We start from the raw sequence: 18885 nt of genomic DNA on the forward strand, positions 1-18885 counted from the left end.
TACCAAAATCTTCCCTCATCTGATTAAAAGACAAAAACTTACCCTCTTTAAAACAATCTCCCAAATTTTTCACACATTAAAATCTCCAATGCAATAAACTTTGATTATGTATTGAAAAAGAAATAAGTTGATTATTATACAACGGAGTCAAAGCTAATAATTTACCCCTAGAGCCTATCATTTTATTTTTCTTTATCCATAACTTCATTAAATGTTTTAGTATAGGCACATTATATTTTTGCAACAAATTTATATTCCACCTAAACAAAAATTGATGTATTTGAAATTCAGAAATACTTGCCATCTCAATTTTAGCGCAACTAGGAGGCTGTACCAAATCCATCAATTAACTAATAAATTTAAGTTGGGCTGCCTCATAATAATTTTGAAAATGTGGTAAACATAGTTCCCCTAACTCATTTTTCCAAGTTAATTTATTCAAAGCTACTCTCGAAAATTTACTCCTCCATAAAAACTCCCTAACCATTTTATTTAAATCTCGAAAATAAAATTATCAAGTAAATACGGAATAGATTGAAACAAATATTGTATACGCGGAAAGATATTCATCTTAATTGTATTTATCCTTCCCATTAAATTAATAGGTAAATCTTTCCATTTAATCAAATCAGTTTTAATTTTTTTCATTAACGGAGCAAAATTTAATTTATATAAAGATTGATAATTAACATTCAGAATTAAACCCAGATATTTAATTCGATCAGTCCACTTCAAATTAATAATATTCTTATAAACTGAATAATCTCCTTCACTTACCAGTAATATTTCACTTTTTTCCCAATTAACTTTATATCCAGAAAGACATCCATGTTGTATTAAACATTCCTTCGAATGCATAAGTGTCTGAGCTGGGTCTATTAAACACACTAATACATCATCCTCAAATAAATAATTTTATACTCCTCATCTAAAACTTTCATACCTTGTATCTGTGTATTTTGTCTTATCAACTGTGCTATAGGTTCAATCACTAACACAGACAAAGCTGTTGATAAAGGACAACCTTGAAAAATTGATCAAGTTAACTTAAAAGATTCCGAAATCAAACCATTCATCAATACTCTAGCTACCAGTTTACTATATAGAGCCCTAATCCAACCAATAAAAGAAGGACCAAACTTAAATTTCTCCAAAACTTTAAACAAAAAATTCCATTCAACTCTATCAAATGCTTTTTCTGCATCCAAGGATATCACCATCGGATGATGTAAAGATTGTCGAAATCTATTAATCAAACTAATCACGCACAAAATGTTATCTGAAGCATATTTATTCTTTATAAAACCTGTTTGATCAATATGAATCAACTTTGGTAAAAATTTAGCCAATCTATTCGCTAATATTTTAGCTATTATTTTATAATCTACATTTAACAACGAAATTGGTCTATATGAAGATACTTTCAAAGGATCTCTATCTTTTTTAGGAATTAATGTAATTAAAGCACTAGAACAAGACTCAGATAATTCATAACGTTCTCCAACTTGACGTAATACATCCCCAAACACTAGATAAATCATCATAAAAATTTTTTATAAAATTCAACTGAAAATCCATCATCACCAGGCGATTTACTGTTCAGCATTTCCAGCATAGCCATTTTAATTTCCGAATCAGTAAAAGGTTCATCTAATTCCTGTATATCTCCATCCTCTAATATCGGTAAATTCAACTGTGATTAAAAAAAAGATCAATTGATCCAGTTTCTTGTTTTCCTTCAGATGTATATAACTTTTTATAAAATGAATAAAATTCATCATTAATCTCACGAGGTTTATAAGTAATAAGAGAATTCCGTCTAACAGCATTAATAGTCCTCGATATCTGTTCTTTCTTTAATTGCCATGCCAATACCTTATGTGCTTTCTCTCCCCATTTGTAATATCGTTGTTTAGTCCTATTAATCACACATTCAAATTGATAAGATTGCAAAGTACTATATTTCAATTTCAGCCAGATAATTCTATTTTCTGATCTTCTGTAGCATCTTTCTGAAATTCTTTTTCTAACTCATTGATCTGTTTCTCTAATTCAAGACTCTGATTTAATCGATCCTTTTTTATTTTAGAAGTATAACTAATTATTTGTCCTCTCAAATAGGCTTTCATAGCATCCCATAATACAAACTTACTTTGAACAGAATTAGAATTTTCTTTCAAAAAAAATTAATTTGTTTTTTCAAAAAATCAATAAATTCCATATTTTTAACAACATTGTATTAAATCTCCAATGATAAGCTATTTGAATTTTCTCAGAAGTCTCATATGTAAAATGTAACAGAGAATGATCTGAAATCACCCTACTTTTATATTCCACTTGTTGTATTTTCCCTTGTAAATGTGCTGATACTGAAAAAAAGTCAATCTTTGAAAATGATTCATGTCTCAATGAATAAAAGGAAAAATCTTTCTCTGTCAGATTAAGACGTCTCCAAATATCTACTAAATTAACATCTTTCATCAATGTTTGGACCTGAATTGCCATCTTGGATTTTTTAACTTTCTTCGGAGATTTATCTAACAAAGGTTCCAAAATACAATTAAAATCACCACCAACTAAAATATTATCATTAGCCTGACCCAAACATAAAAATGCATCTGAAATAAATACTTCATCATCTGCATTTGGTGCATAAATATTAAGTAAAGTCCAAAATTCACTAAAAATCTTACAATTCAATTTAAGAATACATCCTTCCGTTCCCTCCATTGATTGTAATTCAAAAGATATTTTTTTATGTATCAAAATTGCTACACCTTTAGCTCTAGAATTAAATGAAGAAGAATATATATGCCCAACCCAGTCCCTTTTTAATTTCACGCTTTCCTTCGCATTCAAATGTGTTTCTTGTAGAAAGACAATATAAATTTTCATTTTCTTAATATACGCCCAGTCTCACTGACGTTTAATCATACTATTTAATCCTTGAATATTAAAGGTAGCAAACCTCAACTTTGACATACTTACTATTATTACTAACTACCAATATCTTTATATAAAAACTCAAATCAACGTGTATAGGCCCTCCAATAGGAAAAAAATCACAAATTAAAAACTAAAAATAAATAAATAAATTAAAAATAATAAAGAAAAAAACTATCAAGTAATCCCCTAAACAAAAATTGGGTGTGGTTCACCCACCAGTGGCTGATAACTAGTAAAGAACTTAGTGCAAATCTCTCCCTCCCCAGCCAAATAGTCAATAACAACAAAATATCATAATAACAAAATTAAAAATAGAATAAGAAAATTCTTCTTTTCATCCAGAAGATTCCAATCTCAAAGATCCCATTTCCGAGGGGGTAGATTCTTTCCATTCCCGTTTTTACCATTTCTGCCATTTCTTCCATTTCCAGAACAACCAGATTTTTCTTTAGGAGATAATGGTGGACTATGTCTTTGACCTCTTATATCTGGCAATGAATCAGCAAAAATCATTGCTTCACGATCATTTTCAAAAAACCGAAATTGATAATCTCCATGAAACACCTTCGACACTGCAGGGTAACGAAAAGTAGACTTATAACCTTTATGCCACAAAACTTCTTTAACTGGATTGAATCAACGTTGATGTTGAATGACCTCTTGACTCAGATCAGGATAAAAAAAGACTCTGCTACTCTGAATCAATAATGGGGTTTGTCATTGTCTCGCATTTTGTACTGCAAGTCAAAGTATTGCCTCTCTATCCAAATAACTCAAACATCAAATTATTACCGGTCTCGGTGGTTGACCAGCTGAGGGTGTTCTTCTTAAAGCTCTATGGGCTCTTTCCAGTGCCAATCCCCCAGAGAAAAATTCTTACCCTAATATTTGTGGAATCCAGTCTTTAAAGAAACGAAGAAAATCTTGTCCTTCTATACCTTCTGGCAAACCAACAATTTTCACATTATTCCTTCTGCTTTGATTCTCCAAATAATCTATTTTTCTTTCTAGCTCCTTCTCACATTCTCCTAATTCTATGACTGATTTTTCCACCAACACTTTTTCTGTTAGAAGTCACTTGTTGTTTACAGTCCAAAAAAGCAGACTGAAATTTTTTAAATTCTTCATAATATGCATCCACATGTGTCTTAACCATATTTAATTCTGAACTTATACCAGCATTCATATGAACCATTTCATTCATTTGAGATGTCAACAAAGGTTTTATAACAGCTTGAGTAATTGCATTCAATTGCATACACTGTAAGTCAGTAAAGCTCAGCTCTGCTCTCTCTGACATAGTGGCAGAACAAGGTAACTGCAGCTCCTGCTGCAACTCAACAGAAGGCACTTCTGTTTTACTGCGAGTCTGGCCTCCCAGCGACGGCACCTCGACTTCCTCACGGTGTCGCCGCTGGTCTCCCGCCGTATCTCGTTGTTTTTTCATCAATTCACGAAGAAAAACTATTTCTTCAGATTGAAATGCTACCTGATGCATTTCCAACAATGGAGTCGTCTTCCTGCGTGCTCCCTCCTTTGAAATTGAAAGGCTTTCCAAATCAGGGTCCACTTCTTGGGAACACGCACCTTCTTCCGGTGAACGGGTAATTCCAGCGCCATGCTTCATTTGGTGAGCAATAGATTTTTTTTTTCAGCCCCCACAGGCGATCTTTGGGGTTTAGACAATGAAGAGATTGAGCCTGGGGCTGTATCAAGTTGTCTAGGCCCCAAATCTTCAGCACTTCAAAATTGTAACTTCTTATGAACTTGAGGTTTAGTCTTTTTACTATTAGTAGCCATAATGATTCCTTAATACTTTAAACTAAAATTTAAAAAGTTTAAACCTGAAAACAAAGGGTTAAAAAATGGGTATTTAAAAGTCTGGCCAGAGAGGTCGAGATTACACGTCTAGACTCTATGCCATCTTGCCACGCCTCGTCATGAACAATCTTGATGATAGGTTTAGGACTGAACATTCAGTGAAAGATTAAGGAAAGATAAGAAGCAGTAAAGTCAAAAGAACATAAGCAATAGGCACTGGAAGAGAAAAGTGATGGCACTAAATTGTTGAATTCAGATGTTGAAAGAAGGGATCATCATAAATATCGTCCTGAGAAAATTTCCATAATTCTTAGGCAAGTGATAAAGAATGAGGGCTTAGCAAGAAAGCTGAGGAAAGTAGAACAGACAGCTGCTCCGTGGAAGAGTGAAAGACAGTGGTGAAGGTGACAGATTAATCGGTGGCAAGATGATCCAACCAACTTTGTCGCTGCAGTGGTTCAATTGGTATAATTAGAGGAAGATATAAGCAAACAGAAAGGCCACATTTAGGTTGAAGGTTTCATCATATCATTAAGGTTCAGTATGGTCACAAGACAGTACCACAACAGTTCTATTACAAGTGGACCGTACCTGATTTACTGCTGGCTTGTATTTCAGGCCTGGTTTATTCAGTATCTGCTCCAGTTGCCTGCGATTGAAATTGGACACGCCAATCGACTTGACCAGACCAGCATCCTTGCACAATTCCAGAGCCTGGCAAATAAAAACCCTTACATAAAGTGAAACACCATGGACATGGCAAATCATAATGATTTGTTGACTGTTTACTCTCCATGGATGCTGCCCAATATATTAACTGTGTTCTGGGTTTTTTTTAATTTATTGTACTGTGAACCATATCAATAACAATATATACAAATGCTCATCATTAAAATATACACAGTGACATTTCCTTCCCCCCCTTCATTCTTCATTCTTCCCACCCTCCCCACCACCATAACTTAAAATAAGGATCAAAAACAAACAGACAATAAATGCACATAAAAAAGAAAAGATGAAAAACAAAAAAATAACGTTGTGTCATCCATATTTCCATATTTAAGTATTATTGTACTGTGGTGCACTATCAGACAGAAGCAAACACATAAAATAACGTTGTGTCATCCATATTTCCATATTTAAGTATTATTGTACTGTGGTGCGCTATCGGACAGAAGCAAACACATAAAACCCAAAGTCTGTACAACAGGCTTTATTCGACATAAACCTCCACAGAGCCAGCTGTGAGAAGAGCTGCTGTAAACTCTGAGAATATCTTCAAAGGCCGGTTCAGGCTTACATCCTGGAGGGTGGATGACACCTGACCGGGTGGGGCTTGGTCTATTCAGGTCAGCTGATTGACAGCCGGCCAGGTGTTGCCTTGTCCCCATGCTCTTCTGCAGGTGCAGAGGTTGCCCCCTGCAGTAGGCCAGTGGTGTACCAGCTCACGTACTTGTATCATATCACTTTAAGAGATGGAGGTCCGAAATCGGCAGTTTCTAACATAATTTATGTATGGTTCCCAAATTTGTTCAAATAAAGTATATTTGTCTTTTAGATTGTAGGTAATTTTTTTCTAATGGAATATATTTGTTCATTCCTATATCCCATTGTTGTATTTTTAAGCTTGCCTCCCCTTTTCCAAGTTGTTATTATACACTTTTTTGCTGCTACAAGCGTTATCATAATAAATCTTTTTTGGCCTCTGTCTAATTTTAGGCCTAGTTTTTTGTCTTTAATATTATTTAACAGAAAGATTTCTGGATCTTTTGACGTTATTTTTTGTAATTCTGTTTAATATTAAGTTTAAATCCTCCCAGAAAGTTTTCATATTTGTACTAACTTCTGAGCTGTAACATATAGTCCATGTAGCCAGTTGTATTGTATCATACGAAGCCGAGTATTTATTGTATTCCTCATGGCTCCTGTGTCTAACTCCTCCCATGTTTCGTTCTTTCTTCTTATATTTAAATCTTTTTCCCAACTTTGTTGAGGCTTGTACCTTGTTTCATCATCTTCCTTGTATTGCAATTTGTTAAACATGTTTGTTATAATTGCTTTACTATTGCTGTGTCTGTGATTAAGTATTCATAGCTGATACTCTCGGGCAATCTCAGGCTAGTTCCCAATTTATCTTTTAAATAGGTTTTCAACTATTTTCAACAATATGCAAATATTATACCATATGTTATTCAGTATTTGTCTTTTAATTGTTCAAATGTTAATAAATTATTTCCCAAAAAGCAATTTTCTTTTTTCTTAATTCCTTTTCCATCCTATTCCTTAAAGAATAAATGATTTATTGTAAAAGGGATTGATGGGTTTTGCATCAATAAGATTTTTGGTATTTGATAATTTATCATCTTTTGTTCCAGGTGTATTCTCTTCCATATTTTAAGTATATGATGTAGTACTGGTGAATTATTGTATTGCACTGGCTTCTAATCCCATTTATAGAGTAAATGTTCTGGGACATTTTCTCCTAATTATATAGTTCTATCTGGTTTTTTTCCAGGCTGGTACAAATCTGATAAATACCTTAACTGCGCTACCCTGTAATAATTTTTGAAATTTGGTAACTGCAGCCCTCCTTGTTTATACCTCCATGTTAATTTTTCTAATGCTATTCTTGATTTTTTTGCCCTTCCATAAAAACTTTCTTATTAATTTATTCAAATGTAGCGGCGGCTACTCTGCTCCTGCAATAACACACACAACCAGACAGGATGAGCTCAGTGAGCAGACAAGTTTATTGCAGGCTGCTGGGCTGCACTTATACTCCCAGCTCGGACCTGGCTGAGAACCGCGCTGGAGGACACTGACATCACCCGGGTGTCACGTGGTCCACAAGCGTGGGTTTCTGAGCTCTGAGCTGGAAGGAAGGGATACCCCTGAATATGCCATTTTGGTCAGCTGCCCCACCACATGGCTTACAAGTGGGGCCAGTTCACCTGCCTTGTGGCGAGCCACCACATAGCCCACCCCCCCCCCCCCAGAACCGGCACCAATGTCCTTTTTTGCTGGATGGCCTCGCTTCTTGGGCTGGGCAATAACCATGGGCTCGGTGGGATTGAGGTGCACTGGTTTCAGCCTGTCCATGGTAAACAGCTCATGCCTGCCGCCAAGTCCAGCGTGAACATCGAGCCGGAACACTGTACAGTGTACAGCTCCTATACAGTCGTTGCAGAGGTGCTGCGATCGGGCCCCTCCGAATGAAAATGAACTCCGTGGAAAGCAGCTCACCATGAACGTGAGACGGGCGGGTGCCATGCCTGGGCGGTGGTGGGGGTTCGAAGGAGCCCAAGCATGCACTGAGGTGAGGAAGTAGTTCATGCGGCGACTGCTGGGGATTGTGAGGTGCGCTGATGAACTCATCAGGTAGTGCCAGTGGTGCACCGTAGACCAGCTCAGCTGATGATGCCTGCACATCTTCCTTGGGAGAGGAGCGGATGCCCAGGAGCACCCAAGGCAGTTTGTCCATCCAGTCGGAACTGGTGAGGCAGGCCATGAGTGGTGGCAAGGTTTCAGTGCAGATGTTCGACAGTCCATTGGCCTGCGATTGGTAGGCCGTGGTGCAGTGTAGCTGCATCCCCAACCCGTTGGTGAGCTGTGCCCAGAGCGCAGATGTGAACTGGGCACCCCGATCGCTTGTGAGGTGAGCTGGGATGCCGAACCGGGAGACCCAACCATGCAACAGGGCTCGGGAGCAGGAGTTGGTGGAGGCGTCTGGCATCAGGATTGCCTTGGGCTAGCGAGTGATCTGGTCCATCACCATAAACAGGTACCGGTTGCCCCGGGAAATGAGTAAGGTCCCGCCGATGTCCACGTGAATGTGGCTGAACTGTTCCTGGATGTGCTCGAACTCCTGTACGGGCGCCCTGGTGTGCCTTGGTCGTCTGGCAATGGGTGCATGTTCTGGCCCAGCCCGCGATCTGCTTCCACAGTCCATGCCATACTAACCGTTCTTCCACCATCCGGACCGTGGACCTGATAGACGGATGTGAAAGGGCGTGGATGTGATGGAAGACCCGCCTGTGCCACTGCTGCGGAACCACTGGCCGCAGCGTGCCCAAGGAGATATCGCACAGGATGGTGCCTTTGCCGCTCGGAGTCAGGAGGTCTTGGAACCGCAGGCCGGTGATGGCAGTATTGAAGGCCCTCATCTCCTCATCAGCTTCCTTGTCCCATGTGAGCTGGTCGAAGTCGAGGCTGGGCGTAAGCGCGCAGATGGCTGATCGCGAGAGTGCATCGGCAACCACAATGTCCTTGTGCCGAATGTCGGTGGTAAATTCCGACATGAAGGAGAGGTGATGCTGCTGGCATGCTAACCAGGGATCCTTTTCCATCGCGAGCGCCTGGGTGAGGGTGTTTGTGGTCGGTGAAGATGTAAAAGTCCTCCCCTCCAAAAAAATAGCAGAAATGCCACACAGGTTGGCCGTAAAGTCCGGGATGTGAGGGATGGGGTAACAGTCAGGAATGGTTGCCTCGTTGAGCCATCGATGGTTTCCACTGGGATGCCAGCCACTGGAGGCTTTCGGGACCAGATGGAGCAGCGAGGCCCACAGGCTGTCGGACCGCCAAATGATCCCCTGCTCCAACAGGTGCGAAAACTCCTCCTTCGCTACTTGGAGCTTGTCAGATGGGAGCCGGTGTGCCTTGGCGTGAACCGGCGGGCCCTGGGTGGGGATGTGGTGGAACACCCCGTGGTGCGGCGAGGCAGTGGAGAACTGTGGCTTGAGGAGTGTCAGGAACTCGTCTAGGATCTACTGGAACTCATCTCTGGGCATTCTGGTCGAGGCCATCTGCAGTTGCACCGAGCAGGAGGCATCAAGGTGAATGGCCTGGAAGGTACAGGCATCCACCAGGCACCTACCATGAATGTCCACCAGAAGCCCGTGTGCGAGGAGGAAGTCTGCACCCAGGATGGCAGATGGGAGGGATGAGATGGTGAACCTCCACGCAAAATTCCGTTGGCCGATCTAGAAGTGGAGATTGGCTCCTCAGCACTGGTGGTAGAATCAGAGGCCTGAAGCGGATGCTGTGGCCTTGGTTATGTTATTTGGAGCCCCTGCAGGGGCCGGAGCTCTACAGCAGTGCTGGGGATGGGCTTGGTGTGGTCGTGGCCGTGCCTCATGACCTGCTGGACCATTGAGCCTTCTCAGAATCGTGTGAGCCATAGGTCTTGAGCCTTGTGAGCGACCTTCCTCGGGTCACTGATGCTCTCCAGAACCCGGGTATATGTTCGAAGAAGGTGCGCTCGAAAAGTGGGCAGTTGGTATGCTCACCCATGAGCGCAAGCATCTCGTCCATCGGCTCCATCGGAGATCTATCCCCCAGGGGGTCAAGGAGCAGCACCCCAGCGGCACACTGGTGTCTGGATAGTCCAAGGGACCCGGTAAGCACTCGCTTGATGGTCTCGTACTTGTCCTCAGCGGGTGGGTGCGAACAAGTTTCAGTACGCCTCTGGCGGTGGCCTGGCCCAGGTCAGCGACCACATGGTAGAATTTGGTCGTGTCGGACTAAATGTGGCGGAGGTGAAACTGAGCCTCCGCGTGGCTGAACCAGGTCTCCGGCTCCTGAACCCAGAATTCAGGCAGTTTCACGGCTGTAGCGCTGATCCCAGGCTCGCTCATGATGGATTCAAAAATGTTTGAACCAGTCGGAGTCACCAATTGTAGCGGCGGCTACACTGTTCCTGAAAAAAACACACACAACCAGACAGGTTGAGCTCAGTGAGCAGACTAGCTTATTGCAGGCTGCTGGGCTGTTATTATACTCATAGCCCGGACCTGGCTGAGAAAGCTGGCGGATGCTGATGTCACCCGGGCATCACGTGGTCCCCAAGCACGGGTTTCTGAGACTCGAGATGGAAGGAAGGGAAACCCCAGATGGCGCCATTTTGTCCTGCTGCCCCACCGCATGTCTTACAAGTGGGGCTGGTTCTGCCTTGTGATGAGCTTCCACACAATCTTATAAAAACATTTCTCTGTCAAGGGAATTGGTAACGTTTGGAACAAATATTGTATCCGTGGAAATACATTCATCTTAATGCCCTTTACTCTCCCTATTAAAGTTAATGGCAGCTCTTTCCATGTCTCTAAATCTTCCTGTATTTTTTCTTATTAGCGGTTGGTAGTTTAATTTATACAAATTGTTTCGGTTATTATCTATCCTGATACCAAGGTAACATATAGCCTGTGTTTGCCATTTAAAAGGGGATTCTATTTTACATTTTATATACTCAACTTTGTTCATTGACATCACTTTGCTTTTATTTATATTGACCTTGTATCCTGATATCTCTCCATATTCTTTCATTCATATATAGCCTTTTTATTGACTTATCTGGATCTGTTAAATATACTAATATCATCCACAAATAGGCTAATTTTAAATTCTTTCTCTTTTATTTTTATTCCTTTTATCGTATGTTCCTTCCTTATCAGCTCCACCAATGGTTCTATAGCCAAGGTAAACATGGAAGAGGACAATGGTCATCCCTGTCTAGTTAACCTTCTCAATTTAAAGTGGTCTGAAACATACCCATTTACTATTACCTTTGCTAAAGGTCCATTATACAGTGCTCTAGTCCAATTAATAAATTTTCCGGTAATTTCAATTTCTGTGGTACTTTAAATAAATAGGTCTATTCTACCCTGTCGAAAACTTTCCCTGCATCTAGACTATCTGCCACAGTTGGCGTTTTATTCATTTGTGCTGTATGGATTAAATTAATAAATTTACAGACATTGTCTGCTGCCCTTCTATTTTTGACAAATCCTATCTGATTCCCCTTTCTAATTTCAATGCACAGTCAGTCAATCTATTCTCTAGTAGTTTTGCAATTAATTTGTAATCTGCATTTAGTAAGGATATTGGTCTATACGACACCAGTGACAGCTGGTCCTTTCTCATTTTGGAACTACTGTGATTATTGCCATTTTACATGAGTCAGGCAGATTTTGGGTCTCTTCCACCTGTTTCATTACTTCTAGAAGGGCGGGGTTAATGAATTCTTAAATACTTTATAAAACTCTGAGGGGAATCCATCTTCGCCTGGTGCTTTATCATTTGGTAGTTTCATTAATGTATCCTGTATTTCTGCAATTGTAAAGGGGGTTATCAAGTTATTTTGATCCTCCAATTGTTGTTGTGGGAATTCGATGTTTGATAAAATCTCATCAATTTTATCGTTCTTTCCTGTATTTTCAGTTTGATACAATTGCTTGTAGAATTTTTTTTAAAATTTCATTAATCTCTAATGGGTTATATGAGATCTGCTTATCTTCTTATTGCTAAAATGGTTCTTTTTGCTTGTTCTGTTTTAAGTTGCCAGGCCACTATTTTGTGGGTTTTCTCCCCTAATTCATAATATCTTTGTTTTCACATTGTTTTTCTCCACTTTGTATGTTTGCAATGTTTCATATTTTAATTTTTTCTCTGCCAATTCTCTTTTTTTCTCTGTATCTTCCCTTCTCTCTGAATCCTTTTCTATACCTGCTATCTCTTTTTCCAACTGTTCTATTTCCTGGTTATATTCCCTTTAAATCTTAGTCATGTAACTAATTATTTGTCCTCTAATAAAGGCCTTCATTGCATTCCATAATATAAATTTATCTTATACTGACTTTGTATTTATCTCAAAATACATTTTAATTTGTTGTTCAAAGTATTCCCGAAAATCTTACCTTTTAACAATATAGAGTTTAGCCTCCATCTATATGTTTTCGGTGGAATATCCTCTAATTCGATTCTTAGTAATAAGGGTGAGTGGTCAGATAAAAGTCTTGCCTTATATTCGGTTTTTTGAACTCTCCCCTGAATCTGAGCCGACAACAAGAATGTGTTTATCCTAGAATAGGTTTTATGTCTATTTGAATAATATGAATACTCTCTTTCTTTTGGGTGTTGTTTTCTCCATTTGTCAATTATTTTTATATCATGCATTGAATTTAGCGTAAATTTGTTTGCTTTTTTTGTCTTCCCGGTTTTATCCATCACTGGTTCAAGGTTAAAGTTAAAGTCCCCCCCCCCCCACCCCCAGTAAAATGTGCCCCTGTGTATCTGCTATCTTTAGAAAGATCTCCTGCATAAATTCCCTGATCTTCTTCGTTAGGTGCATAAATGTTTAGCAAATTCCAAAATTGCAAATAAATCTGGCACTTCATTATTACCTACCTACCCGTTGGGTCTGTTATTACTTTCTTTATCTTAATTGGCAGATTCTTGTTAACTAGTACAGCTACTCTCCTGGCTTTTGAGTTGTACCCTTTGCATTCTAAATTCTGCCTTTTGCATATTTTTTATTGTATTAAACTCTGCCATTAATGTATCCATTAGTGTCTTTATTTGGCTGTCAAAATATTCATTATCTATCAGCTGCTTTGGCTTTTTACCTATTTTTCCTTCTAAGTCTTTATTCCTTCTCTTTCTCTTCCTTCTCTGGCTCCCCTTCTTGTCTCTGTGTTGCTTCTTCTTCCATCGTTGTCTCTCCTCTGGTTTTTCCAGCTGTTGCTGCAGCGTCCTGCTGCCAGGCTCCACTCCCGTCAGTGGCGTCATTGTATGGCGCACTGTGCATATGCGATGTCGCTGTACTGTGCAACTCCTCGCACGTGAGCATTTGCACTTCTTTTCTGGGTTCTGTGAGCCAGTGTTGTAGCCCGCCCCGGAAGACATCACCGCCCAGCTGCCTGCTTACTGGGTTTGTAGGTGGGGCCAAACTTTTGGTGAGAGCTCCCTGCTCCTGTGCACAGGTAAGGCCTTCCTCCTTTTTTTTCTGGTGATTTTCTTGTTTCTTCTTTGTCTGTTATTTTGGTCTTTTCTTTCTTTGGAGTAATCCTCAGGATCTTCTTATACTCCTTATCTTGCAGATTTTCTGTGTTTTATTGCTCCGCTTTGTTTTTTCATCTTTTTTTTTCCCACTTTCTCCATGGAGGGTTGGTTTTCCCCAGCCATCCACTACTCCATCACGTGACTTCCCCACTTCTGTTCTTGTTGATAAGAATATTTTAATGCTAATTTTTTCATTAATATGGGGACAAGTGTGAGCTGCACTTTGAGAGGACGAATCAGGGTGGACCTATAAGGTAAACAGTAGGGAACTGTAGAGTGTGGAAGAACAGAGGGATCGGGGAATTGATACATAATTCCTTGAAAGTGGGGTCACAGGGTGATAGAATTGTAAGGGGGCTTTTGGCATGTTGGCCATTATAGAGATGGGGGGGAGGGAAGGTGTGTGTGTGTGGGTGGGTGGGTGGGTGGGTGGGTGGGGGTGGGTGGGTGTGTGTGGGTGGGTGTGTGTGGGTGGGTGTGAGTGTGTATCTGTGAGTGTGGGTGTGCGTGATTGTGGGTGTGCGTGATTGTGGGTGTGCGTGCGTGGGTGTCTGCGTGCGTGTCTGCGTGCGTGTCTGCGTGCATGTCTGCGTGCGTGTCTGCGTGCGTGTCTGCGTGCGTGTCTGCGTGCGAGCATGTGTGTGTGTGCATGTGAGTGTGTGCATGTGAGAGTGTGCGTGTGTGTGCACGTGCATGCATGTGCGTGTGTGCGTGTGTGTGAGTGTGTGAGTGTGAGTGTGCATGTGTGAGTGTATTTGCATGTGCGTGTGAGTGTGTGTGAGTGTGCGTGCGTGTGAGTGTGTGTGCACGTGCATGCATGTGCGTGTGTGCGTGTGTGCGTGCGTGTGTGAGTGTGTGTGCATGTGTGAGTGTGCATGTGTGAGTGTATTTGCATGTGCGTGTGAGTGTGTGTGCGTGTGAGTGTGTGTATGAGTGTGTGTGCGCGTGCGTGCGTGTGTGCGTGTGAATGTGTGTGTGCGTGTGAATGTGTGCGTGCGTGTGAATGTGTGCGTGCGTGTGAATGTGTGCGTGCGTGTGAATGTGTGCGTGCGTGTGAATGTGTGCGTGCGTGTGAATGTGTGTGTGCGTGTGAGTGTGCGTGAGTGTGCGTGTGAGTGTGCGTGTGAGTCTCTGTGTGTGTGTGTGTGAGTCTCTGTGTGTGTGTGTGTGAGTCTGTGTGCATGTGAGTGTGTGTGCGCGCGTGTGCGCGCGTGTGTGTGGGCGTGCGTGCATGCACTTCTTTCCAGAGACTCCATTTTGCCAAGTCACATTGCCTGGATGTGCCTTCACACACAACCTAAAAAGAGAGACTCCAGAGATCAGGACAGCCAGAAGGTGGTTGCAGGAGGGTGAAGAACGGTTATACAACTGCCTCGAGTTAGTGGAGTGATAAGGAGAAATTCTGCCTAGCCCCCAAGAGAAAATAATCTCAGAGTTGTATGTGTTGTCATGTATGTACTCTGACAATAAATTTGAAGTTTGTATAACACATTGGTGAAGCCAGATTTGGAGTACTGTGTGTAGTTACCTAAAGGAAAGATGTCAATAAGCAGGGGTGCACTGCTCCGGCACCTCAAGGGGCAGCTCTGGCACCCCATGGGGCAGTTCTGAACACCTCACGGAGCGGCTCCAGCATCTCCTGTGAGCGTTTTTGGTGAGCTATTGCACCTAAAAAATTAGCACTGCATCCCTGTCAATAAGATTTAAAGATGCACTGAAAATTAGAAGGGTTTTTCTGGGACATGAAGAGCTGAGTTTTCAGGAAAGTTTGAATAGGTTAGGACTTTACTCTCTGGAGCATCAGAGAATAATGAGAGATTTGAAAGAGGTCCTCAAAATTATGAGGGGTATAGATAAAGTAAATGCAAACTGGAAATTTCACCGAGGTTAGGTGATAAAATCACAGGAGGACCTGGGTGAAAGGTGAAAGGAGAAATGTTTAAGGCGAACATGAGGGGGAATTTCTTCACTCAGAAGGTGGTGAGAGTATGGAATGAGCTGCCAGTGGAGGGGGAGGATGTGGGTTCAATTTTGATATTTAAAAGAAGATTGGGCATGCATACTGTATGGGAGGAATAAGGAGGGCTATGGTTCGAGAGCAGATTATTCGGCTATGGCCGAATAAATAGTTTGACATGGACTAGACAGACCAAAGGGCCAGTTTCTGTGCTGTAGTGTTCTACGGTTCTAATATCATTTGCAAGGCTAAATCCTGTATTCCAAATGGCCTTCAATTGTTGCTGCCTATCTAGTGATTCATTGCACTGTGCCATATGAACACATTTTCAAACATTGCAGTTTCCTATCATAAGCGTGGCATTATGTGCTCCCTGAACTAACATGAGGCTATTTGGCCCCCTCCCTTTCCAGCAAAGCCCTGAGGTACAACAATTAAAGGCCATTTGGAATACTTTCACATGGATATAGACCCCGGGGTTCAGCGGATCGGCACAGGGCACAGAAGTTGGGGAACACCCCTTCCAAGAAGGAGAGAATACTACAGGAAAGGTGAGCATGGCAGCAGACCAGCAAGGGTCTCACCAGCTAAAGAATTCACACAGGCTGCAGGGAGCTGGAGACTGGTTAATGAGAACCAGGTATTAGGACTGGGATTTGAAAGGGTGTTGAAGGCAAGAAGGGATCTGTTGGTTTTCTGACTGTATCGGAGGTTCAGATCCAGGAGCATGGGTTCGTCAATGGATTGAATAGGAGGGAACGCAGCTGCAGAGTGTTGGAGGTGAATCCATGAACACTCAAGTGTCTCTGAAAAGACTTTCTTTGTTTCTCTTACTGTTGGGGGAGCCAAGCAATGTGAATATATTATTACATTTTTGTATTTGTACATTATAATAAAGGAATCTCAAATGTTGAAAGTGATTTTAATGGAAAAATGAGCTTGAATTAGATTCTTATAGGCCATAAGAGCAGAAGGTACCAGGTACAGTCAGATGGAAGAGTAACCTTGAACTTCCAGCTACCTATCATTCTAAATCTTCACTTCGAGGATGGTGGGCATATGAAATAACTGGCCAGACAAAGGGGTAGGCACAGGTGCGTTAGCTTCCTTAAGAAACACCTGAATTATTCCGTGGATGGCAGGAGTTTGGAGAAGTATGGGGCTAATGCAGGCAAGTGAGAATAAAGCAGGCGGGCATGGCCAAGCTGGGCCTGTGGATGTGTTTCCATGCTGTAGGAGTCGATGAATCTATCACTCTCCATCCCACGTTGACCTTACCTCCCAGGTGGCACACAAATCAGTTGGGTGATACAAATACTTTCCATTTTCATCTCGAGGATACATCACATCTCCTGGCTAAAAAGAGATAAGAGAAGGGATTTACCAGCTATGGACAAATGGTAGACATGAACTTATGTATGACTGAGTGAATTAGCGGCAGCAGGACCCTCATGTCCTGCTCCAGCAGCCACCCGACCTGAAGCCCACAGACCAGACCTCTACCTGAACACTTCAGGAGGATGAACATCCACCAATCTGGTGCCATCCAAAGTCAACATAATGGTGCCTCCTGCTGTGCACAATATTAAGTTTTCCAGCAGGAGGGAGCAGATTCAGGAGCCAGATCAGTGCTCTGGGACAACAGGCCTTCCAGTAGAAACCATATTGCTGAGCACTGGGTGTCTGTTTTTATTGTTCCCTTCTAGCTTCTCTGCCCTTTCTCCCATGCCCCTGAGGTTTCCCACATAGTACTCCCATTTATGCTCCCTGGGGCACTCGTGTGCGCTTTCCCTCTCTCTCTCCCTCTCCCTTTCTCTATGCCCCTTGTTCATTCTCGCTATCCACCCTCTCTCTCACTTTCTCTCTTACTAAACACCCCTCTCTACTTCTCTAACCCCCTCGCTCACTTTATATCCCTTTCTCTAACCCTCTCTAAATCCTCTCTATGTCTTGTTTTTTATATATATATAGATGTCTTTATCTATTTAATTATATATATCCCTCTCTCTTTCTCTAATGTTCTCCCTACCCACCTCATACTCCTTTCCTCCAATTTCCCTTCTCTTGCGCTCCTGATATTTCTTCCCTTGGTTCCTTTAGTAGCAACACTCACTGGAATTTCTGTCTGAACTCTTCACTGTGATCATTCATTGGCCCACCGACCAGGAAAGGCCGAAGGACAAGCTACAAAATTGGACAGGGTTTTTGCCTGAGGACTGCTTACATATGATGTTTGTTGTTGTACTGACAGTAACCGCACCAGCAGTGCGAGTATAAGACAGCTTTAATAAGCTAATATGTACACTCAGAGGTTTTGTCTCTCTGCAAGACGAACCTGGAAGGCTAGACTGTAGCTCTGGACTGCTTTATATACAAGGTCACCGGGTTGACCCCTGGTGACCTTGTCATATAATTACATATCAGTTGTGTATAAGCCCACCCTGCTGTACATCATGATGTCCACGTCATGATGTCACCCCTCTTGTATAATCTCTGTATGTCAGTAGCCATGTTAGTCTGATGGTATTAAAGAATGAGTCCTAATTGAGTAAGTGCATTCACAATGTGCACCACCTACACAGTCACAGGAAGGACGGATGTTTGGGTAAAGTGATGGAGATTGGCCAGCATCCAGAGGGAAGTACACCGAGAGAGAAGGGAAGAAAGCTGAAGAGTCAAAGAGTACAATTTATTTGTGCATTAGTGGTATTTTGGCTGTGCCCACAGGAAAAAGGAATCACAGGGTTGTAGATGATGTCATATATGTACTCTGACAATAAATTTGAAAACTGAAACAAAAGAGTAAGTGACAGTAACTTCATGGCTTCACCTTAAAGGCCAATGGCAGCTCAATAATGTACAGATCGATGTAATCAAAATTCAGGCGTTTCAGATTCTTCTCCAGGAAAGGTTGAACCATCTCTGGGGGGTGGAATGTGTTCCAAAGCTGAAAGTTAATCAAGGTGGTCATTAAAACAGCAGACTTGAAACAGCATCACAATTCTCAGGATTCTGTATTCCTTGTTAAGTTTGCATAAACCAAGGGTGAGCTTGCAAGTTTCATGAAAAATATAACGTCATGGGGCGTGTTTCATTCACTCAGGTGGTATAGACTGGTTGGGACTCACCTAGACAATGACTCAGTGCCCGTGGAAAAGAGATGGGAAACTGAGGCAAAACTGGCACTGAGTCACATCAGGGAGTTGGAGCTAGTGAGTAAAAAACTTGGTCAGAGGTGCGATTTAAAGAGCCATTTAATGTACGACAGAGGCATTGGGGACAACAGCATAAATAACCATGTTCTGGGGTAATTTAATGCAGGGCTGCCT

General features: G+C 41.6%; 1 protein-coding gene across 2 annotated transcripts in view; it reads right to left on the reverse strand.

The window, feature by feature from the left end:
* Positions 1-18885, reverse strand: part of LOC138745851 (aldo-keto reductase family 1 member D1-like) — a 45728-nt gene that overhangs the window by 22415 nt on the left and 4428 nt on the right. For both annotated transcript variants that reach the window (XM_069903258.1, XM_069903259.1), the window contains exons 3-5: positions 18387-18503; positions 16835-16912; positions 5359-5481 (exon numbers count right to left, since the gene is read on the reverse strand). In XM_069903258.1, coding sequence (XP_069759359.1) covers positions 5359-5481; positions 16835-16912; positions 18387-18503 — 318 coding nt within the window. The remainder of the gene's footprint in view (positions 1-5358; positions 5482-16834; positions 16913-18386; positions 18504-18885) is intronic.

The sequence above is a fragment of the Narcine bancroftii genome, chromosome 11 (assembly GCF_036971445.1).
Source record: "Narcine bancroftii isolate sNarBan1 chromosome 11, sNarBan1.hap1, whole genome shotgun sequence".
Classification (NCBI taxonomy): Eukaryota; Metazoa; Chordata; class Chondrichthyes; order Torpediniformes; family Narcinidae; genus Narcine; species Narcine bancroftii.